Here is a 26,139-nt window from a genome sequence, read left to right as displayed (position 1 = left end):
TAATCCCAGAGATATTTGATTAAATAGCAAGTAGGATATTTGCATTCCAAGGACATGAGTTCATTCTAAGTTTTTATTTTTATTTCTTTTCATTGAGACTGCAGTCCATCTAACTTGCCTCATTAGTCTCTTTCCCTACTAACTTTGACCTTTGCACTAAAAGAAAAATGTATAATTCGTTTTACCTATTTGCCTCCTTCTTCCATCTTTATTCTCTGTCCCTTGGTTGACTTTGTGTGCAAATATGATTTGCTGTGGGTTTCAGAGACATATGGTTTAGATAACTACAAGAAACTATGAAAAGTGAAGAAACAGTAATTCTGAAAATTTTGAAAGTCTCTTACTTGGAAGTCTGTCTAGAAGTGTGGAAATGAAGTCAGATAACAAAAAGATTGATTTAAGAAGTGAGCCTTTTTGATGGGCCAGCTGAGGTCATTTCAGCATCTAATTAAGGCTAAATAAAGCATGACCCCTGAAGAAAACTATAAAACTCTTTATAGTATGAAGTAAATACGTACAGATCTTTAAAGGGTTATGAATCATTGGTGATAATAGATAAGATAATTGGCATTTATCTTGGCCTTCCAAATAGATATTAAATAAACAGAAAAATAAAATGGAGTGGAAAAAAACCTTAATCTTAAATTGGATCTGCTCTCAGTGCATGATTTTGTTAAGCTATTTATCCTTGCAGGGACCATTTTTGTTTTCATCTGAAAAATCAGGGTGTTGGCATAGTTGATTTCAAAGGTCTCTCCTACACCCCAAAAATCTATGATCATGATTCTGTGCCTCTGTTTTCGTTAGGTCGCAAACATCAGGTATTCCATCATAATCAAGGTATAAAGATAAATAGAACAATGGTATGATCTTGAATCACTCTTATTTCCTTTCTTTAGTTGACTGTTTCATGGAAAATTATTTCTACTTCATAAATTGGAGATGAAGAGGAAAAAACACTAATATTACCTTTATCATTTTTAATCAAAAGAATGTATGAAATATGCATTTGGCTACTATTCCAGGCTTTCCATCAAAGTGAATATGCAAATATATAACACATGGAAACATTAGGGAAGCTTTTTATCAGGATGCAAAGAAACCTTTCCAGTAGAAACATTTTGGCCTGGAGGAGGTTCTTTGATCTAAGAAGTTGAAGCTTTTGGTGTTTTAAAACCCTACAGTGGGGCTGTGTAGCCAATTTATACTAAATAATCCATTTGCTTAAAACTTTTCTAAAATCATAGAAAAACTTGAAAATTAATTACTAATGAGCTATATTATTGGAATAACCCAGTAAAGTAACTACGGCTTCTACTTCGGTGTCCTCTACGGAAGACCTCTGGCAAAATTGGAAACTATATAAAACAAGTGACAACAGTGACTAAGCAGTTAGTCCATAAACAGCACCTAGCTGGGTAAATGGAAAATTCCTTGCCCTTATCTGGGTGTTCTCATTTGTTCCCAGAAGTTCAAGTCAAATGATTTCTTTCCCTCACTTCCTACATTAAATTCGTATAATAGTCCTATTGGGTTTATGTCAAAATGTACTCTGAATCCATCCACTTACCTACAGCTTCTGTGTTTTTCATTGATCATATATTTAAAAATGCCCCCATTACTCTGAATAGCATTCCTTATTACTCTTTCTTGCTACATTTTTAATAGGATACTTATTTCCATCTTACTAACTTATTTGCTATTTTTTGTCTCTGTCCACTAGAATCTCAGCCCCATGAAACGGTGATTTTGTCTCTATTGTTCACTGCTATAACTCCGTATCCAAGGAAAGTGCCTGGTGCTCAGTAGGCATTCAATAAATACTTATTGCATGAATGATTGAACCTCAACCCACCTAGTCCAAGCCCATGTCACTTCCTCACCTGGGTTATTTCAATAGTCTCCACCTGATCTCTTGCTGCCTGTCATATCCCTTTCTCTACATTGTTTTTGTTCGCACAGCAGCCAATAATCTTTTAAAAACCTACATGCCATGCTAAAACCCTACAAAAGCTTACCATTGCCCTTTGGACAAATCCAAACTCACTGGAACAGCCTAGAAGACTGATATGAGCTTGTCTTTGTTCTCCATCACCAATGACCTTTAAGCAAGCCAGGCTGGTTCCTAGCTTAGGCTTTTTGTCTTACTTTACCATGTCAAGAATCCTTTTATCTGAAATCTTCCTGAGGTTTGCTCCATTGTATTTGAGTCAGAGCTAGAATGTGTTCCCCTTGGAGGCAAGGCCACTTACTATATTATGCATTTGTGCAGTCTGTGTACTTACACATAGACCCTTATTCTGATTCCCCCACCCCAAGACAGCATGCCCTGGACTGGAGTTGCAACTGCCCAGGAAAGAACTGCCTCTTAATTTTGCATTAAGCAGGTTTTCCTGGCCAAACCTTGCCGCCGTGGACCACACACACTCAGGACGCATTTTTCTAATTTGCACAAAGCTTCATAGGTTAGTGGAATCCTGTTTCATGGTGACCCTACTCTTCCTTTTCTGTCCAATTTAGCGTGATCTCTTTCCCCAAGGCTTTGTGTGCCTCACCACTCCTTTTTGATGTCCCTACATTGCTGAGATCGGAAATCATCTGTCTTGTTTATCGCCTGTCTCCCTCCACCTCTAATATAAGCTCCTTAACAACAGAGTCTTTCTCTGTCTTCTTTGTGCTCCCTGTGATTTCATTTGTCCTGTGATGCCATGAACACTCACAACAGAGATCATTGTTCTCTAAATCCTTAAAACAACTGAGACCTAAGTTAAGTGACAGTTGCCTGTTTACTGAGTGCCCCCTCCACAAGAACATGTACAGGGGATGCAAATAGCTGTGTAGAATTTAGTGATTCATGCCTGGCACGTATAAAGATGCCTACATGGGAGTAAACACCTCCTTAGTCCGCCCACCTCATATGAACTCCTGGACCTCTTCAGGTGGTTTACTGGTAAGGTTGTCATTTCATGGGCAAATTCACAAACCTGGGTTTATTATATGAAGGGTCTAAAATTTTTGTTTTAATAGATGGGGTGGGAAAGGGAGGAAGAGTTGACACTCCAAATCCTTCTGATCCCCTCCCAAAACTATATGGCAAGGGAAAGACACTCAGTAAGGACACTTGGAGATCAAAATGTCCCTATTTTAATAAAGGATACTACTAGCACAATCACATATCTCAACCTAAGATAAAAAGCCATATTTAATTTTATGATTTGTTCAATTCCAAACTTTAAAAATGTTATTCTACATATTATAAAAATACTCAGTCTAGGAATCTTGTGTAATGCATACAACCAAAGTTATTGCTTTAGCAAACTTAACTATTATTTTCTTACTAAAATCATATCTCGCCACTTCACTGTTAGTCATAGATTCACAACTGATTTTTATGAAACTGAAAGAACAAATAGGAATCTGTACTTATTTTATACATCATATTTTTTTAAAAAAATGTAAGTGAATTTTAACTCAATGGTTACTTATTAAAATGACACCTTCTCTATCCCAGAATCTATCACCATTCATTGTTAGCAGTACGGAGGCCTTCAAAGAGTTTATGATCTTCTGGATATACTTGGTACTTCCGGGAGAATGCAATAGTGGCCTAGGGAATTAAATATCTATCAGGCATTAGAGAAAAACATCTCCTCAACATTTGTTTCAAGATTTAGGGGTTAGGCTTTAGTTGTATAGAAATGTTGTAGGGAATCTCCTTTCATAAAGAAACCAGATGAATTAAATTTTAGTATAGCGAGTTGTTTTTTTACCTCATGTTATCTGAAGTCAGCTCCTAGCCTCCTACTTGACTTGAGATTCTGAGTAATTCCAGTCATCATTTCTAGCAGTACAAAGAAAACATTGGTAGCTTAGATCATTAGAAGGAATGCACACTGCCTACTAGCCCCAGTGGAATTTGACTAAACCAAAAACAATCAAATTGACTTGTGTGAGAAAAAACTCAGAACAATAAAATATTGGCAGCTTACAAACATGCCATTCAGGTATTATGGAAATAAGCCAGCCCAAATCACTCAAGAAACAAAAATAAAGCCAAATCACTACGTTCGAATGTCAGAGGGATTTTCAGGTAATAGCTTGTAAAATGAAGGGCACCTTTAGAGTTCCAAAGTAAATTTCAACAACCTAAATTGTTCCTTCAGAGAGAGTAACAGTCCTCAGGAATTCCAAAGGAATATATTCCTAATAAAATTATAAGCTTCTTTCCTGTAAATGAGTTTTGCTATTTCTGTCATGTTTAATTTTATCTGTTGTTATGTCTTCGTTTATGTACTTCAAAGTCTGTTTCAAGTCCTCTCGTGTAATTAGATGGGATATAAATTATAAATTCATTATTGAAAAAAATATTATTTTGAGTATTTACTACGTGTCAGATGCTGCATCACTTAATCCCCATAACAGCACTAAAAACTCTCCTCATTTTATAAAGACCCTCCACCGAGGATTGGCTACTTCATGAGATGTTCAAGTTTACCCAGACTGTAAGTGATAAAGCTGAAACTCTCACTTACACAAACTCTCACCATTTGACTTTAAACATAAAGTCTTCATACTAAACAACACTCTTTACTATAAAATTCTATTATTAGTATAACATTCTATCAGCATAATTTATTATGTAATATATTTATTCATATATAAAACGGTCTCTGATTTCAACAATATTCTCTGACATTATTTGAACATAAAAGAAGACTTTAAGTCATGCGTCATGCTCAAAGATGACGTATCTGATTTGTTTTGGTGCTCCCTACCACAACAGAAATTTGTTCTGAGCTAATAATTCCCCTGCCAGGGTGACTTAACAGCTGTCACTAGGGAGGCAAGAAGATATCTGGCTTTATCTTTCTCTTTTTCTTTGATCCTACTTCCCTGCTGTGTCCATTGCCTCACAAGGATACAGTCAGCCATTGTGGGGGGCATACTATAGTTGGTTACAGTGGTAGAGAATTTCTCTTATAAACTGGATATTACACTTACTGCCGCAGAAGACACCAGTTTGTTTGTTTTAGGAGTCCTCCATATTTCGGCATCCATGCCTTGTTCTCACCAGATTCTCTCTGTGTGATATCCCTTCCTCGCCTCATTTCTTTACCCAGCAAACTCATTTCAGGTTTTTAAATGCCGGTTACAGGTGACCTCCTCCAGGGGTCTTTCTGCAACATCCCCTCTGTATATATGATTTCTCATCATCACACTGTATTAGAGCAATCTGTTAGAATGATCCAAGTCTGTTTTAGTCAGTATATTGGATACCTCTTGAAGGGAGGGCTGGAGTTTAATGTTTTTGGTATTGGCAAATAATAAGTGCTCACTAAAATGTTTTTAAGATAAAATAATGACTTTATAGTTTCTCCAGGAAAATCTAAAAATATTTTAGAGTATAAATTATGAATAATTCCCCTGGAGAGAATTTTGTTTTGAAATAGATTTCTAGAAAGCTTATCAAGACTCTAAAAGATTGTGATTTTTACATCATCGCTGTTCATGAAAGTATATGACAGGGAAAAAGTGGTTTAGATTGAATAGGAACCATTCTATGAAGATATTTTTTAAAGCCTCAGTATTTGGAAACGATTGATTTATGGTCATGGCCACTTGTATTTTAAGCTTTAATCATTTAGTTAACTTCTTCCTAAATCTAGATTATCCCTAGATTTAAGAGCTACAAAATATCAACCTACCTTAGAAATAGTTTTCAAGAACAGCTCTCAAGCAAGACTCGGGAACGGGTATTTACAAGTGTATCTCCCTTTGACTTACAAAGAAGGTGGAGACTCAGTATGGAAGTTTCATGCTTCTGTCCCACTTCAGTCATGGACCCTCTTATAAAAGATGACCCTCTCTGGCGGTAGGCAGTCTGAAAGAGGCTTTAAGCACCTCTAATCCGGAGCCTACATGGAAATTCAGCTCCACTTCCTATTCCTGAACGGCCTAAAAACCTGTTCACTTTAGTTTTCAAACTGTAAAGTGAAAATACACCTACATCCTAAGGATCTTGTGAAGTTTAAATAACTTAGTATATCAAAACTGATTGGGATTGTTCTAGGCCCAGAGTAAGAAGTATGTAAATGTTAGCTAGGGGAAAATAAGGAAGATTGAACTTTTTTTTAAAGTGCCCAGCCTCACCTTATCTTTGTACACTGAAAGAGGAACTTGCATGTTGCAATACGTTTCTATCACATCTCTGCTCTCAGGAGGAAAAAAAAATTGATGATAATATGGATTGATACTTTCCTAGGTATATGGCCTGCATGTTATGAACCAATGTGCTTTTATGCATACTTGGACATGCTCAAGAAGCAGCCTGAATGGGTCTAACAACTCTTAGGAAATCCTCTAATGAGTGGAGACTAACCTCTATTTGGCATGAGGGCCTGGGCTGCTCCCCTTCTCACCACACAGAACGTGGAGTGTGCCACTCCAGTTGCTCTGCTTGCTAATCCACAACTCACCAGAGCAAACTAATTTGACAAATTCTAAAAAAGGAAAACTTCCAGTAAGCAGGCAGGTCTGCTGACATTTGATAATATCTAGTTGTCAGTGAGATTTTAGAAAGTGCATATGCCCACGTCAATTCCTGGATTTAAAAGAAACACACGGCAGAAATTTGTGGAATGAAAATTAATGATAAAACATTTTGCAAGCATTTCATATGGGATCATATGTTAGTTAATGTTTACAGTTCATGGCCTGGATGGTTTTGGTTAATTAAAGAAATCACTTGGGATAAGGAAGCACTCAGAAACGATTGTGGGTTTTTATACAGTTCATAATAAGCCCAGAGACTTGAGGGAGCCTTTCAAGACTCTATAAAACTGAATATATTTTCCCTTTTGCCCATTATTTACTTAACTGCAGGTCATTTATTTTGGCAGGAGAAAATGTACCTGTTCTATATCAAAAGGCCCATGAATTTTAACCTTCTTTTATTGCCCTATTATATCATTTGAGAATTTTTAGTTAAATGAAAAAAAATGGTGATTTTCCTCTATATTGGGAGTCCTCTCAGCTTCTGTGATTTTAGTTTCCATAATTTAAAGTGCATATTGAAAATAAATTGCTTTATTTGATTGCATGTAGATTTTCCATTAATGAAGTCCAGTAGATATATTTAACATTGTATATACATCTATGAAAAGTAATATATTCAGAAATGGCTCTGAAGATAACGAAACCTGTGTACGTATCCACTTAAAGATCTCACCTAATAACACTTTTCTTATTGCATAATAATATGAATTTATAGTTTGGTTTATGAATTATGCATGTTGGAGACAGATCTAGCTATTTTAGTCGTGGATATTAAATTTGTTAATACTCCTTTTTTTCAATACCTACTCCTACATTGTGTGGACAGGACAAAGCCCAGCCTTACCGCCTCCATTACCAACAGAACAAGCTTCCAGACCCACTCCGGCATCACCTCCTCTTGAAGGCAAGTATTTTATTTTTCCTAAGGTCTTCTCTGTTATAGATGAAATAGAATATAGAGAAATAAAACAAAATAGTAACAGCTGAAACAATAAAATTCGTATTTTCGCAAGTAGTTTTAGTATGTCTAAGCTGCAGGTTACTGTTCCTGAAATTACAACTTGGTGCTTTTTGGAAAACCAAAAACTTCCTCTTAAGATTTTATATTGGTAACTAGCAGTTTCCAGAAGGATGACCAGCTTCGTACCCTGGAAATCAAGGCAGAAAGTACGGGGACAAATGGACAGGACGTGCCTTGCAATTCTTGAAGTTTCACTACAACTTGACCAAATTAGTGTCTTAAGACTCTAGTGCCAGAATTTTTGCATTTGAACCTGCGTTTCCTCTCTTACCATTTGCATAAATTTTTGGAAGTTACCTAAATTCACTCTTCATGAGTTTTCTCATCTATAAGGTGGGTCAAGAATAGTATTCATCTCATTGAGTTATTGTGAGGATAAGATGGTGTGTGTGTGTGTGTGTGTGTGTATGTAGGAATTTATGAGTGCTTTATAAAATTAGTAGCTAGTACTACCACTAATAAATAGTTCATCAAAACACAATGTTTCAGGATGGGCAAAATTAGAAGAGGCAAATGTCTTCATAATTAATTTTGTTAGAAATTCAAAATCAGTTGTCTTCATTTATTCATTCAACTACAATTTATTAAATCCCAACCACGGGATCACATCAGGTATTGCCCAAAGAAATGGGGAATCAGAGATTAATAGAAAATACTTCCTGTCCTACCAAGACTCAGTTTACAGATTTAAAATTAAAAGTAATTAAAGAAAAAAGAAAGAAAAAAAATTAAAATAAATAAATAAATAAAAGTAATGAAAGAGGAGCCAGATATAAAACACAAGTAACCAAAGCCAAGAGCACCATTAGTTTTTTGCAAGAGTACAGATCGAGGTCTCCTTCAGACCCTCATGGCACCCCTTCCACTCCTAGCTCTGTCAAACACTGAAAGGGATATCAGCCTGCTTGTCCAAGTTCTATTCCCATCTGTCCAAGAACTACCCTGTTGACTTTGGTCACCCCCTGAGACTAGAACATTCATTCAGCAAGAGGCCCAAGAAGTCACTGGCAGCAGAGAAAGAACTGTCTGGGGAAAATAATTCAGGGTCCTAGGATTTGGAATGTAAGAGAAAAAAACCCCAGGTGGCCGCACCCTGTTGTGGGCCGCACCCACAGACTCCTAGACCTAGGGCAGGATGTAGCCAGGGGAGGGCCCATAGAGCCCTGTAAAGCACACAGCTGCACGAAGTGCCCTGGTTGCTGGCTTCTAAGAGGTGCACTGATTACACAATGTGATACGAAACAAAAACTAAATCAGTGCTGAATACCATGGAACTTAGAGAAGGGAGGGCATAGCTCTTCTTGGAAGAGGTGAAGAGGACCCCAGGAAAGGCTTGTCTGCAGAGGTGGCTGTGAAGCTAAAGTCCCAAGAATAGGGAAGACTGAGCAAGGAAGGCAAGAACATTACCAATAAAGAATTGGCATATGCAAAGGCATGGAGATGAGGAAGAGAGGGATTTGGTCCAGAGAAGCATAAGTAGTTCAGCATGGAGAGAAAGAAGAAGGCATGGAGAGAGTCTGGGACAGCTCATAGAAAGGCATGCAGAGGACAGATTGTGACGTGCCTTGTAGGCTAAGCTTGGGACTTATTTGTATCTTTAAATTTTTATTATAGAACATTGAATAGTAAAGTAAACCTGCAATATACTCAGCCTGCAGATACATTTATCAACATTTTCTATTCTTGCCTATCCAACCTTTCTCTTCTTTCCTTCCTTTCTTCCTTTTTTTCCTCATTGTGTTTTTATTTCTTTTGCAAATCTCTGCCGTCATGCTATTTCACCCAGCTAAGGAATTTGTATTTCCTTTTAAAATTTTTGATACATTTACATGTTCAAAATTTAAAAGTTACAAAAATTATATAGGGTAGAAATTCTCCCTCTTGGCCCTATGCACCAACTAGCCAGTTCTCCTTATAGGAAACCAATTTCTTTTCTTTCAGAGAGATTCTGTGCATATACAAGCACAAATATTTCCTCCTCAGCTAAGAGATTTTAATTTTTTTTTTCTATAGAAGACAAGGAATTCCCCGTGGATGGGATAGGCATGTTCATTTTAAAAGATCAATTTGACTGCCATCCTGCTGGGCTAGACAGGTGACATGAGATTGGTCACAGACACTGAGAAAATAGTCCAACCAAGTTGCAAAGCAGGAACTAAACACTGGTCTAATGGATGGAGAAAAGCAGATAGATCAGAAAAGTATATGGAAAGGCAATCAATTGGTCAAGGTATCTGATTAATATAAATAATGAAATCCAACAAGTGGTAAGAATGACTCCAGCTTTCTGAATTAGATATCCAGGTAGATAGAGGTGCCATTCACTAAGACAAGAAACCATTGAAATAAAACAGACCTGGGGAGGAGAAGCAGGAAGGTGATGGGTGCAGGACAGATGGTTTCCCATGGGATATCCAGGTAGAATTACTGAGCAGGCTATTCTAAATTGGCATATGGAACTCAAGAAAATATTATATGGCTGTTATCTGGAATTATATACTCATGTAACCTGTCCTTCCCTCTATACTCTAAGTATCTTCTATGCCCCAAACCCCATTCCCAGATGAACCTCCAATAATGAGGAAATGTCTGAGAAGTTCAGTTCATTTCATGTATCCTCCAAACCCCTCCTACAAAGGGGACCTAGGCATTATTGATTATTTCTTGCTACTTAGAGAGATGGTGGGAACCCTGTGTCTATAAAAACAGTATACTGATTTATAGGCTGTGCTCTAGAATCACACATGCCTAGATCCAAATTCTGGTTCTGCCGCTTTCTACCTGGATGAACTTAAATGTGGTAACTACAGTTTCAGCCTCTTTATTGGTAAAATACTGATACTCATATTAGCTATCATAGCGAGGTATTGTAAAGACAGAATAAAACTAAAATGACTGCAGTTTTTATTACTGTGTTTGATATTAATGAACTTAGGAAGTTCTCCTTCTATTGCATTTTATTGACTTAACACCACTTTTCACAAACAATAGTTTGCAGATCACCAGCATCAAAATTAACTGTGAAGCTTGTTAAAAATATATATTCCCCCCACATCTTAGATCTAGTTGAATCAGATTCTCTGGCAATTCAGAGGGAAAAAAAAATCTCTGTTTTTAACAAGGGGTTCAGTTGAGTCTTGTACACATTAAATTCTGAGAACCTTTGGTTTATGTCCATGTGTAAAAAAGACTTACAGATCCAACCAATTGTTTTACACCAGACACCTGAACTTCGTAGCCTGTTTCAAATAGTCTTTTCTCCATTTTATCTATATTAAATTAAGTTAATTAATTAAAATAAATTTTAATTAATTAATTTAATATATAAAATAACTTATTTAATAATTAATAATTTAAAATTATAAATAAATAAATTTAATCTGAATGCCTTGGTGAGAGATGCATTATCCAATTGACCACAGACGCAATGATCCTTTTGACTATATGTTTATGTTCCACAGTCAATGGCCAGGGAACAATTTGGGTAGCTGGTCAGGCGATGTTTTCCTTCGGTAGTGTTCTGACGGCAGCATGCTCTATGCACTTTCTGGCCAGATCCTGACCAAGTCACACCTGTAGCTCTGCTCTCTTCAACTCACATTTATTTAGAATATTGTGTTTTCTGTACTTATATGCATTTTACATTTGATATTTCAAAACCCTGTAATGTAGACATTATTAACAATTTACAAAGGTAGGCTTGGAGTTTATTTATTCGTGCTAAGTTAGTAAATCGCAGGTCTGGGATTTCAGCCCTGAATTTCTAGTTCTATGCCCAAGGGTCTTTCTAGTATATCACTGTGCAGACATCAGCATTTCAGGATCCTACATTCATGTTTTCTGAGACATCAACAAGTTTTGGAAGATGAAGACATAGAGTTTTGTACTGTAGATTTCATGCAGTTCTGCAATAGAAACATCACGTTCTGATCTCAGTATAGAGTACCCTAGCAAAGCTTCTCAGAATGTAATGTGCACACAAATCACCTGGGAACCTTGTGAAAATGCAGATTCGGATTTGGTAGGTCAAGGGTGGGGCCTGAGATTCTACATTTTTACCAAGTTCCCAAGGACTGCTGATGCTGTTGGACCAGGACTACATCTCAGTAGCAAATCCCCAGGTGATTTAGAGGGAGGTGGAGAGCAATTGAATATTTCTAAAAATGCTTTTAATTTAGTATTTCTCAGCTGAATGACCTGTAATCGGCCAGATGTCCTTCCGAATGGCTAAAATATCACTCATGGAGAAATCTTGACTGCTATTTATCTGGGAAAGAACAATAGTTTTCAAGCCAAGTACCTAAGCATTCTAGAAAGGCTTACAAGAGAGCAAGAGAAATGCCAGTGGGAATGGGGGAAAGGTTACATTATACTTGCAAATTATAATAACCTATTGTATAGTATGTAAAATATTTTGATATGGCCAGCTACACAAATGGAATGAATTAGTAGTTGCAAGTTTTAAATAAAAATCGCATGTCATCTATAAGTCAGTGTTATATCAAAATCAGTCTAAAAAAGGAATTCATTTGGTCATTAAAGATTACAATTTAATGTAAAGTACATGTAAAATCTTGCTCCAAGACTCCAAATCAATAATGCTTCTTGAATTTTTAGAGAACAGTCCGGGACTACTCCAAGGTTTGAAACTTTTGCCTCCCATCCCAAACTGCTACAGACACATTTTATTTGGCCCACACAGACTTTTTATTTACTAAGTGTGGTCATCTTGAATAAGGGGAGCTTCTTACTGTCTCCATCAACTTCCATGCACCTGCTTCACCCACTCACTCACTGGGCTCCAGATGCCATTTCTCTGTGGTAATTATGTGAAGACAGTTTCCTTTTGATATAACAATTTCTTAAATTCCTGATCAACCCCTCATATCTTGCTCTGCAAGGGCTGCCAAGACAAAACACCACAGATTGGGTGACTTAAATAACAGAAACTTATTTTCTCACAGTCTGAGGTCAGAGTGCCATGATGGTCAGGTTCTGGAAAGAGCGCACTTCCTGGCTTGCAGATGTCTGCTTCTTGCTGTGTTCACATGGCAAAGAGGCAGCGCTGGTGGCTCTTCTTCTTCTTAGAATGACACTGTTGTATGAGATCAGGGTTCCACTCTTATGACCTCATTTAAGCTTAATTACCTCCTATCCAATCTCCAATACAGTCATATGGGGGTTAGGGTTTCAACATACGGATTTGGAGGAGACACAATTCAGTCCACAGTACTTGGTAACCTCTAAGCCTTGTTATTACTAAAGCAGCTTAAAGGTTTACCTCTACAATTAGAACTGTTTAAATATTTGAGTACTCAATGATTTGTGTTTTTTGTATCTATCATATGTGGTTTTACACCAGCATAAATTCCCAACTTGCGTCATCTTTTATATATGCTTGATATTGATAGGAGTCAAATATTTTTTTAAATGTTTTAACTGGACTCAAATATAACTGACTCATCCTGAAAATAATAAAACAAAAGCAGTAATGTCATCACTGGCAACTATTATATATCATTTACCTAGCTAGTAAGTGGATTATTAGGAAAAAACTTTTAGAATCCAGTTGAGAGAGACAGAGAGAGAAAGGGAGACATCAGACTCACATTTCCTTTGGCATTTGGACTATAAGAGCTTATGTTACTGGAGATAATTTGACACAAAACTGACAAGTGACTCACTGCCCCAGTGTTCATAGGACAAGGGAGAGCTTATAAATAATAGTGTCACCTTAAGTTTCATTGGATTCTAATTCTGTTGTTGTTGTTGCAAGATAGACATAAATCAAGCAACTCCAGTTCCCCACTTTGAGGCAGATTTTGATAGATTATTCAAGTGTTTGACTGCAGTTTATCTCCTACTAAAGGTTCGTAAAACACCAAGTAGCAAATGTTTTGCCTACCTGTCTGTCACTTGGAAAAGGATGTGTCATTTGTAAAGTGGGACACCTAGGTTTCCATTGTTATATTTAAAGAGCGATTTAATTTGACATTTCATCCTGGAACCCAGGACAATGTTTAAGTGAATAGCAAAACGATGTCGCAGGATTACAAGGCTTTTGCTAGTACCGCCCTTCAATTCCCAGAGAAGGAGTTTTCACACTGCGGACCCTGGCGCTGAGCGGCTTTCCAAGGAGTCCACGTTCTCAGGCGGTGCTGAGCTCATGGGCTTTGTCAGGGCGTGCAGATGTGCTGCCTGTGACTTCATTAACATAATTGATTAGGAGCTAGGACATATTTAGTATTAATCAAGCTGTTTTTAGTGAGGCTGATTATGCACAGTCCTTGATGCACTATTTTAGTCTGGAACTTCCTAAGGACCAAGTTGCAAGAAAATGGCATTAAGTGAAAAAAAGGAACTTGTGGCACTTAAGTGTGCTTTTTTATTTGAGGAATGCAGATATAACAGGTCAAAACGTAGGAGCTTCAACGTATTTGGCATTTTTTTTGTTTTGTTTTCAAAAACTAGAGCTTATGTATAGACTGGATTATTAAGTGTGTTCACAGGACATTGGAAACAATTTACAATTTTATGAGATTTTAAAAAATCATGGACCTTGTTATGAGTGAAACAGTACTCACATCTGTGGGGCCCTCAAAAGCTTCCTTTGTGCATTCATAGTCCTTAAAACAAAGAAAATGAGTTTCCCACGGCACTCAACGCCTCCTTGGAAAGGTTGGTGTGCTTCTTATCTCAGGCTATTTGTCTCATGCCTTGAAGTTGTATCTTGCTTTCCTTCAGTTTCACTCCTCTCCCCATATCACATGGTTTGCACAGCATAATGAAGTTTTTATTGCTTTAAATATTTGGGTATGACGACTACTTGTGTAATTCAATCACTTGTTTCCTTTGACTTCTACTGTAGTTTTTAGAACATGTTTGGCCATGGAAAATTGGCTACAATCGCATAAAACAGATATATAACAACACCTCGTGTAATCACTTTGGGTGTTGTCAATTTGCATTTAATTATGGACATAATTTAAAAGGGACTAACTTAAATATGATATTAATTCTCACATTCTTTCAAAAAAGTATTACCTTCTGTGACAGAATTCCCATGTCTACTGGGAGCTCCACTGGGGTTGAAAAGCCTGCAAGTTCAAAGAGTCACTAGAGTTAACCACTTACGTCATTAAGGGAGCTGATCTATTGAGTTCTTCCCCTGAATGAAATGGCAACTTTTATATTAACATTACAGGTTATTCTTACTGTTGGCATGAGAGCCACTTTATCATCCAGTGTTTATCAGAACTGTATCTCACAGGAAGGATTAGCCCCTCACTGCTCTCAAACAGAATCCTCAGTGACTAAACAAATTGCTTAGGCAACATTGGCCATCTTCACCCCGTCACCAAGAACAGCTGCTTCATAAGCACAGTTACCAGATCCCATTACTTTTAATTAACAATGAGAAAAGATTTTTTTCTTTCCCCCTACTCAACATGGACATCCCCCCAAAATATCATGTTTATTGTTGTCATTGTTCTCTGAAGAACAGAAGGCTTCCACCCACATGTAATTACTGGACGTTTAGTGTAAAATTGCCACAACTTTTCTTTTATGGCAAATACGTGGATGGAAGAAGTTAAGTGATCCTTTGCTAAGTATATATCTTCTCCTTAAATTACTTACTTTTTTAAGATTTTTATTTACTTACTTGAGAGAGAGAGAGAGCAAGCAGAGAGTAGGGAGAGAGGCAGAGGGAGATGGAAAGGGAGAGAGAATCTCTAGCAGACTCCCCACTGAGTTGGGAGCCCGACAGGTAATCCCAGGACCCTGAGATCATGACCGGCGCCGAAACCAAGAGTCAGACACCTAACCAACTAAGGCACCCAGGGTGACCTCCTTGAATTATTTTTAAGATTCCAATATAAACATACAATTTGCATAAATAAAGTCAAATATAAGGTGAATAAATACTGCATACCGTATCATCTTCTTGAGTAAATATACAACTGGTACTTAGTATGGCAATTTTAAATAATATCATAAATGCCATCACCCATATGTGGGTGAAAGAACTCTAGAGAGAAGACCAAGGACTCAGCTTCTAATCTCAGCTTTGACACTAATCAGTTGTATGATCCTTGACAGATGGGTCTCCATTTTTTACCTGTAAGGTGTGGCCCAGAACTTGAATGGTCTCTTAAGTCCCTTTCTGCTCCCACCCAGAGATTTCAAGCTTATTGTTTTCAGCCTGGTGGGTTGGTAATAAACTGCCTTAAGAGCAAAAGGAAGACTGCATGACTTTGCATAGTAATTAAATAGCTACCATAGATATGTACAGTATGGTCGTGGTCTGGATAGCGATGTCTACTTGTTGGGGCAACCAGGCTTGCCCCTATGCAGTGAATAATACTATAAAGCATTATTTACTGATGTACAAAATTGAGTTGTACAGATCATAAAGGCTGTAAAAGTTAGGAGGAAGATGAGATATGAGTGAGGCAAGGCCATGCAGTGAAATCACAAGACTTGCATTGGGCCATAAAGACTGAGTTGGTAGGATTTGTGTAGAGGAGAAAGGAACATTATAAGAAACTTATTATAAGATTATTTCTTACCATAGGATGCATCTGAGGACAATGTTCTACAGGAGCTAGTAATGTTTTATTTACAATTCTATTAAACCAAGAACTTTATCACCTTAGCTCTTCAGTGAGATATATCCTGAGAAGCAAAGAGCATAAAATAATAAAATAGAAATTTGGCCCCGGTTCTTATTCCATTAACTCTATGACACAATAAATTTTATTGAACTTTAGGACGACATAATATTTTCCTTTGTTTTGTGGTGAAATAAACTTATATCTTTCAACAATTTTTAATGGAATTGACCTTTAGTTATAAATTTTGATAAAATATATAAACCAAACTACTTTCACTACTTATTTAACTTAGAAAGTTGCTAACACAGCTGAATGAAATAATGTATACAATGGCTTAGAAGATTTTCTTTTTTTTTATTAAAGATTTTATTTATTTATTCACTTATTTGAGAGAGAGAGAGAGAGCACAAGCGGGGGAAGAGGAGGAGCAGAAGGAGAGGGAAAAGCAGACTCCCTACTGAACAGGGAGACCAGAGCCTCAATACCAGGACCATGAGATCATGACCTGAGCCAAAGGCAGATGCTTAACCAACTGAGCCACCCAGGCACCCAACTTAGCACATTTTCTAGCACAGTTATGTACTCAACCATTAGTTGCTATTATTATTATCACTTTTGAATCATGAAAGTTCTGCAATATGTATAATAAATCATTAAATTTTATGATAGCTTTTAAATTGGTCTCTACAGAAGATAGTAAGGTAATGACATTCATGACATTAGTATATGGAAAACTAGATAATTTCTTAATACAGGCCTCAGGTCATATTCCAAAGAGTTTTGTATACACAGCTAAAGATTTTACACGCCCTCGTGGACGGCATGAGCCCGCTAAAGCAAGTGGGCAAGAGGAGTATGATCGAATTCGCATTCTAGATTATCGTGTCAGCTACAGAAAGAATGGATGGCTGAGCGGTGAGGATTGGGGGTCTGGAGATGAGACAATTATAGGAGCCTACTGCTCATGGGGAAAAGCCATGCTACTTTTCTTTTAAACAACCCTCAAAACAACTCCAAGCAGTGAACATGATTTCACATCATTTTAGAATTTAGAAAAGATCAGAGAAATCAAATAAATTACCTAAGAGAACACAGCTATAACAGTGATATACAGTTGACCTTTAAAAAAAGTGGAGGTCAGGGGCACTGCCGGCACCTCCCCCTTGCGTTCGAAAATCTGTGTACAACTTGACCCTGTGAAAACTTCACAACCAATAACCTACTGTTGCCTGGAAGCCTTACTGACACATCAACAGTTGATCAGGCATATTCTGTATGTATTATATACTGTATTCTTAAACTAGAGTAAAGAAAAATATTATTAAGGAAGTCACGAGAGAAAATACATCTACAGTACTATACTGAATTTATAAAAGAAATTCACATGTAGATGGACCCATGCAGTTCAAACCTGTGTTGTTCAAGGGCAGCTGTAATTGGAATCGGAAGCCAGGTGTCGCATATCCAGGTTTAGTCTGTTTCCATTATCTTAGACTAGCAATTAAGTCTTAGGGCTGAGCGTGATTGCTAAAGTCTTATCTGACCTGAGTAAATGAATGGCATTAAGAGTAAGAACAGATATGGGGAGAGATAATGAGCTCAGTTTGGGGCTTGCTGAGTGTATCTGGGTCCTGGGCACATCAAAATGGGTGATTAAGACGGTTTCATGAAAGTAGTATTTATAAAGGTTTTTGCAGAGTTATGGTGAAACGTCCCAGGGCTAGCAAAAACAGGGAGCTTTAATCTGTCCTAGGCCCGAAGAGGTAGGGGAATGGAATGGTTTACAAAGCCAAAATTCTGTAATTCTAAGAGAGAGATGCCCGGTCAGAGCTACGTCCTTCATTAGGAGAACACACCACCAACACTCTGTACAATGACATGTGTAATATCCTCAATGAGCCCGGGAGGGAGTTGGAAAATAACTCTTTTTTTCCTGCTCTTCTGTCTCTTGATGTTGCTCCCATAAGCCAAAAACAACACAAATCTTAGAGCCCAAGGGGCTTAGTTAACACAGTCCATAAAGATCAGGGTGGAGACTGGATCTGGATTAAAAAAGAAGACCATGCCACATGTCAGGCAGCGAGCTAGGTTCCATTCATACAAATGGTCACTTCCAGTGGACCACTGAATATAGGAGTCTGGAGTTTACAAATGAGGAGATACAGATATTGGTTTCATAAACTTAATCCTTGCACAGCACTTTCTGAAGTCCATAGTTCCATGACATTCTTGGAGGAAAAAAATTTTCGTGACAAAACACTTCTGGTCAGCATGTGTTGTGTTCCATTCTTGCACATTCGCAATGTACGGTAGTATATCAAGGATCTTTTACGTGAATCATGATTATGGAAAATGTTAACGTATTTAAACTTCGTATTTTGACATTTTTTTAGATTTATAAAACAGTTGTAAAGGTAATACAGAGATTCTTGTGTCTTTCAACAAGCTTCTTCTAATATTCACATTTTCCATAATAGTGGTTCATCTACGAAAACGAACAAATTAATTTTGGTACAACACTGTTTATCCAACTTTCACCGTCCAATGGCTTGAAAAAGATTCTTTAAAAAATGACTACTTACATGTGTGAGGGATGCACAAATATTAACATAAATATTCTCAGTTTTTCTCCCCCACCTTAACATCTAAGGAGTATTCGAGGGTTAGCTGGTCAGGTCCCAAGTGTTTGTGTTCTTTTCAGAATATGCTGGGAAAGCAGAAAAATCAGAAGGAATTCAAAGAATTAAATGTATTCATGTTGAAACAGAAAGGGTTAGTCCCCAGAAGAAAAGAAAAGATTTGGACAATGAGAAAAGAGGTCAAGAGAAGCAAATAGGAGATCTAGCATGGGCTAGAGGAAGTTTTTAGTGTGCTTTTGGGAGAGAGAAGGGTTTGGGGTGGAGAGGAGGGAACATCTGTCATGAGAGAGGGTTGGGAAGCTTAAATAAAAGAGTGAATCTTTAGACTGTCTTGCTTTGGGTCCTACAACATTAGCTATTTGAAAGATTTTAGGAAAGATTTACATTTATCTTCAAACCTTCCTGGAATTTTATTTTATTTTTTATTTTTTAAAACCTTCCTGGAGTCTTAGACTCTTGTTTCTTTTGATTGCAACACTGTGCTAGGGCTGAACATGAGGAAGCGCAGTTATATTTGCGTTAATATGTTAGAACCAGTGTAATTCACCTTAGTATTGTGGAAAAAATAGGTAAGTCTTAATAACTGATTGTCAAGTAAACTTTTTAAAAAAGAAACACAAAACCGGGGCTCCTGTGTGGCTCAGTCGGTTAAGTGTCTGTCTTTGGCTCAGGTCATGATCCCAGAGTCCCATGATGAAGCTCCCCATCTGGCCCCCTACTCAGTGGGGAGTCTGCTTCTCCTTCTGCCCCTCACCCCACTCGTGCTCTCTCTCTCTCTCTCTTGCTCTCTGTCTCTTGCTCTCTCTCTCTCAAACAAATAAATAATACTAAAGATCTTAAAAAAAACACACACACAAAACCAAACAGGTGGTAGAGGGTCAAGAAAAAGGGAAAGAAGAATGGAAAGAAATGGGAGTTTCCCATAGATCATGAACTATAAATACATTTTAGTAGACATTATACGTATTTCATAAGAAACTTGTATCTCTAAACTTAGAACTGTTCCCTTATTTGGTTTTGATTTCCCATTATTGATTATTAAAAAGACTATTTGTGAAAACCATTAACTTTTTCCTATCGAGAGAAGGTTTTTCTCCCTGTACACATCTGACAATATAGCTAGGGGTGTCTGTCTGATTTGACTCTCCAGGAGCAGTATTTACTCTGCGGACCCAGGAGTGGCTCCCACAAGCAGGAAACAGAAAAGGAGCCATCTGTTGACTAGGATCTGTTATTTGTTGTCTCAGGGTTCTCTCATAACTTTTATCATGGTATCAAAAATTTTTTTCCCTGTATTTCGATCTATAAGGACCAGAGACCAGGATGAGGTGGGTTGTGAATGTGAGTGAATGTGATCTAATAGTAGCTTTCTTACTATGGAATTCTGATTGGAAACCTCTCATGCCAGCAAATTTTTCTCCTAAAGCATTTTATAAAAAAGAACTGGGTCCCTCCAAAGCTCTAATTCGTATGTACCAGCTTTTCTTTATAACACATTTATGTGTTATTTGTGTCATCTTGACCTAAAGGTTTCTTCCTATTATATGAACTTGTTACAATTCCAAAAGATGTTTTTCTTCCTCTCTAGAACAAAATGAGTCTTTAAAGCCAGGTCGGCCTTGGCCAAATGGAGTAAAGGGTCTTGGCAATTGTTCACATAATAAAGGGTGAGGGTTGCTCACTTCAATTAGGTGTGGATTTTAAATGTTTCTAATGCTTTTTTTTGTTCTTAATGTTTTTAACATTAAAACATAAAAAAATTTTGACCTACTAGAACAGACTTTATATGTGGAAGGAGAAAACAAAAGGTTTTTTACTTGTTTGGTATAGTTTGTGAGAGATGATGAAATTTATGTAGCCCATGAGTTAGAATAAACCCGAGTTCATACTACCCGGTCCTCATTACATCACATGCTCTCCTTCATGAATCACAGGCCTGGACCTCTGAAGCCAATAATACATTATACGTTAATTAATTAACATATAATCAATTAACAATTAATTGAGTAGAAATTTTTAAAAGTTTTAAAAATGTATATTACCTAGTGAAAGAATGCGATCTGGAAATTTGTGTGTGATTCCAATTATATGGCATATTCTGGAAAAGGCAAACTATGGAGATAGTAAAAGGATTAATGTTTGCCAGAGTAAAGAAATATCTCATTTTGGTTACAGTTTGCATTTTCCTAATGGCTAATAATGTTGAGTATCTTTTTCATGTTTATTAGACATTTGTGTATCATCTTTAATGATTTATTCTACTCTTTTAATTGAGTTGCTGTGTTTTATTACTGAGTTTTAAGATTTCTTATGTATTCTGGATACAAATTCTTCCAAGATTCATGATTTTAAAATAAAAATAAAATAAAATAAATAAAATAAACCTGAATTCAACTTATTAAAATGATGACAACTTTAAAGTTGTACTTTCTGAAGGGATACTCGTTCCTTTTTAGTATTGATGCCCATTAGGCATATTTTTTTCAAATTGAAAGGTTTTGATTGAAAATCAGACTTATACATGTGCCCAATACGCCTAACATTTAGTAATTTTCAAGTCAAATTATTTTTGCTAATAACTATTAAGTCTTTTTAATTTATGTAGTAAATCAAGTCCTACTTCTCTATAAAAATAGTGCTATCTTTGAAATGACACTATAAAGTGATATATATTTCAATTTTGAATGATAACCAGTTTTTCTCTAAATATTGATGATTTCATCACAAAAAGAAAAAATTCAATTTTCTGATGTTTTTAGGCATTCTTGACATTCCAGACATAATGGAGTACTTTTACAATCCATTTCCAAATACAGAAAAATGTAAAAAACCAAGAACAACAACGAAAAACACTAAGGTGAAAATATGAAAAAGAAATCTTTTATAAATAGTATTATATTGAAAATGAAAAGGTATTAGAAAAGAATCTTATATTTATGTTTTTCTTACCTTTATAGAAAAACATATTGGAAATGTTTACAATAAAACATCTTAAGGAAGCAATGATTCCGCATAAAAATAAACTTTTAAAGTGTTAAAAGAGTTCTTCCAGAGTCTCCAAATGTCAGCAGCACCAAAAAACCAAAAACCAAAAACTCACAAACAAAAAACAACCAATAAAACAAAAGCAAAAAGAAAACCACAAGGGAAAAAACAAAAGTTGCAATTATACTATATGAAGCTGCCCAGAGATTAGTGCGTGGAGATGGAGAGCTTCTCACCTAGTGAAAGTCAACAGATTTTGAGCACTTGCTTTCTGAAATGTAAAAAGATTGAGGGGAAAATAAAAACCAGAGTTTTTCTGTTTCACGTCTCTGTCTGTCTCTGCCTCTGTCTCTGTCTCTGTCTCTGTCTCTCTCTCTCTCTCACACACACACACACACACACACACATACACACACACACACACACACACACGGCACACACGCTGAGGCTGCCTTTGCTCTTTCACTTCTAGATAGGAAAGTGAAAAAAAAAAAACAGGTATGGCAACCTTCATCTATATAAATGTAACCCATTCAAAAGTAACGCAATCACTTATCTAAAACGTTTTTATCATTTTTGAAAGCCTTACGGGAAATCTATCTTATCCATTTTAAATATCAAGTTTAATTAACATAAGATACTTTTTTGCAATTTGAAATGTATCAAAGAATCTATCTTTTTGCATTCCCTTTTGCCTACGAAATTCAAAACCAGAAAAGAATTGTGGTTCTGTCAGAGCACTTGGGCTGGGAGGGGGCTGAGAGCGATTTGACAACACGAGGTAGAAGCAGAACTTCTGTTCTGCCTGGGGTCTGTTCACTTGCAAGTGTCTGACAGAATACATCTACCTCAAGCTTCATTTTCCGGTTGCAGCAGGGAGAACAGAGTGTGGGGTTATGCTTAGTTTGGAACCCTTGTCGTGTCATTTCTAGGATTTGGGAAGTTGGGCAAGTCACTCTTCCCTGAGCCAATTTTTTCACTGAGACTTTTTACCTGAGGACCAAGTAAATGTTCATGCCCATAGGGTCATGTGCTTTCATCTGTTAGTGTAATTTCCTTTCCCCTTGAAATAAGTAACATTTCAACCAAAATTACTTTTTTTTTTTGCCTTGCTCTGACCACATAAAACAATTATTGAGATCCTTTCTCTACAATCCTTTTGAGGCTTCATGAACTGTATTAGGCTCTCTTGAGAAAGTTCGGATTTATAGTGATCAGAGCTGGAGTCCTTCGGGACATTTCCGTTGTGAATGGTACTGTATCTCTAAGACTTCTCAGCCGGGATCTGCAGGACCCGAGCCGTCGCTCTGCCCCTGGGGTCCTTCAGGTGCCATTGGTAGTAGTAACACCTGCCATAGTCCGTCAGAGCCAGGCTCCACAGACCATTTCCGAGTCCGTCTGTGCTTACTTCCCCCGGAAGTAGCTTTTGCTCTTTCACTTGGCCTTGGTTTGGGGCCTCTGTGATGGTTCCCTTCCATTCTACCTTTAATATCCTTCAAAGTCCTTATTGTAACTGTAAACTTCCCACTTCTTATTCCCATACCCAGTGTTCCTGGAAGGAATCTTTTAAAACCATAGACCCTGGCCAGGGGTTTGATGTAAGGCAAAATAAACATCTGTTGATTGAGAAAATTGTAATTTTGAGTTTCCGGGTAATCGCTGAAAAGTGCTATAGAATTGCTGGTTGTGAATTGTTTGTTTTAATAGCTGATAATGAGAAGAGCTGGCTTCCGAGAATCATTCAGCTATCACTAAAGGAAAAGCCCAGGCAAAGACAATGGATTCGCGTTCTGACAGGCCAGTTTAGTTATGCCAGATAATTCGAGTGAAGTCCTTAATTTAGAAAGCTTTGCTGCCATAGCAACCTAATTACAATGTAAAGTGAGGTACTCCTACCACCATTCTATAACGTTACATTCCTTCAAGAGTCCCAAATACAATTCAGAGGAAGAAAACAAAGAGAAAAGAAAAAGAATATTTGTACTGAATTCTTTCTCGTTTCTTAATTTTCCTCCTTACCATATGATCACAAAGCCCACTTAACACCACCCAGCAACAGCCAGATTTCCTCTTAAAACAGAGCTCAGCATAGTAGAGTTTCTCTGCTTGGAACCTCTCAGTGGTCTCTTATCTTACTGTAAAATGGGACAGTCATACCATGAACAACCAAACCTATGTTCAGGGTCTTGGTGGATATTTTTTCTCTGCTGCAAACGTCTTCTCGATAACCCAAAGCTCTCCCGCTTTTTTTAAAGACTCTCTTCAAATCTTACCCATTGGGAAAAATTTATCCTTCTTCCTTTAAAAAAAAAAAAAAAAAAGCAATGCTGCCTTCCACCCTCTCACTCACCAATCTTTTAAAACAAGCTCTTTTTTCCTGACCCTCATGACCACCTGACACCATGTACACATAGTCATATTTTTGTGATATATACCACATACATACTTATTTAAAGCATTAAAAATGGACTTTTCTCCGGATTTAACATTTTTCAGCCATAGCAAAGCCAGAGAACATACAGTAGCTATTTACAAAGCTAGAGCTTTCTAAGTTAGCTGCTCCCAGCAAAATTGAGAAATAAATGCAAGAAGATGCATGCTTCATTTGGAGAAGGAAGGAATAAATGGGTGGAGAGGACTCTAAGCACTCTACTCATTCCCCTGCCTTTTATGCCTGGAGCCCGAAGAGCTACTCATCGCACAGGGCAGTGGCTACTCATTATAGAGAAACCGACACTGGAATCCGCTTCTTCATTCCAGCACAGCACCCCTTCATAACACGTTAAATCCTACTGATGTACTTGTTTCCTGAACTTTCTCAACATAAAATATCCCAGACACAGCCTCCCTTCATACAGAAAAAAAGAATTAGTGCGCATTTACTCAAATAGAATGATAAATGTCCTATCTAGAGAAATTACCAAAGATTATATGTGGTCAGACTCTTACTGTTTCTAAAATATCATAATAGCTCCTCTCTGCTAACATTATTTTATGAACATCCCCTCTGGTCTAGGCACTTCAGCTCAGTATCTCCATTCCTCACAACAAGCCAGCAAAGCAGATTTTATTAGTCCCATTTTTCAAATGAGGATAACGAAATTCAGTGTGTCATAGTGCATTGCTCAATTTTCCTCAACCAGAAAGGGTCAGAAGACAGAATTTAGACCAAGGTCACTCCCCACTAGCACCCATGCTTTCTCTCTTGCCTCGCACCTCTGTAAGATAACAATGGAGAACTATAATAATCACTGGTGTCATTGAACTTATCTGCTTGTGTGAAGTTTCCCATGATCACGGTATGAGCGGGGTTCCATGCCAACCTCTGCCACTCTAAAGAAATCAGGTGACAGTGACAAGATGTGTTGGAGCGCATTGTTCTGGAAGAAACACGCCTTTATTTACTTGACCCGGACCAAGAATACATCAATCCTGGCCAGAGAGGGTTAGAAGAGAAGCCCCCATCTGACATGTAAAATTTGGATAATCTCTACAGCAGAAAGGAAAAGAGGGGACTAACGGAACATAAGATGAAAAATTAAACATTTGCATTTGTTTTCCCGTTTTGCTGGGAGCAGGCATCTTAGAAAGCTTCACGATTATAATTAACTATTGTTCATTCTCTGGCTTTGAGATGGCATAAAAACATTTTAAAGCAAGAGAAAAGCCCATTGTAAGGGCTTAGAAAGTAAAAAGTAAGTCATTTAATTTTTCTTTCATCTGATGTTAATTTATGCAGAAGCTAATAACATATTTGTGGCTCAGAGCTGCTCATTGTGGAGAGGATTTCTCTCGCAACCAGTCTTCCCTGTGATCCCTGCCAGACAGAGCCATCATTTCAGGGCGTATGACACTTTCGCCAGAGAAAAGCAATACACTGATAAGTTCACATGCTACAGACACATTTAATTGCTACCCCTCTGAAAGCCAATGGTATTAAATGTTCTAACTCTTCTCTAGCTGCCACAAACAAAACAGCAAACAACTTGGAAGAGAGGGTGAAGAGGAAATTAAATATTTGGGTGCATAGTCAGGTGGAAAGGGAAGAGTATTGTTGACTGTTGAGGGAGAAAATAGTCAGGGGAAGGAGAATTTTCAGAAAAGAAACGTGGGTTACTTTTATTTCCAAGCAGAATATAATTAAATCGTTGTGTCTTTTATAATTCTATTAATTCCACTGCTGCCAAATCACCTATAGAATAGAGACAATAGTGCTTGGAGAAATGCAGAATCTTCAGAAGTTGATGTTTTAAATGAATTCACCATGAATAAAGTAAGCCCCATAATGACAGCTTAAAGGTCTAATTCATAAAAATGTTATTAA

At 37.2% G+C, this 26,139-nt stretch overlaps 1 protein-coding gene across 1 annotated transcript in view; it reads left to right on the top strand.

Moving 5' to 3' along the window:
- TRDN (triadin) overlaps positions 1–26,139 on the top strand; it is a 276,837-nt gene that overhangs the window by 88,248 nt on the left and 162,450 nt on the right. The window contains 2 exon segments of the mRNA XM_040627484.1: positions 7,382–7,463; positions 19,117–19,121. Coding sequence (XP_040483418.1) covers positions 7,382–7,463; positions 19,117–19,121 — 87 coding nt within the window.

This window comes from Ursus maritimus, unplaced genomic scaffold (assembly GCF_017311325.1).
Source record: "Ursus maritimus isolate PB19 unplaced genomic scaffold, ASM1731132v1 scaffold_13, whole genome shotgun sequence".
In the NCBI taxonomy this organism is placed as follows: Eukaryota; Metazoa; Chordata; class Mammalia; order Carnivora; family Ursidae; genus Ursus; species Ursus maritimus.
This window is presented reverse-complemented; position numbering and strand designations above follow the sequence as displayed.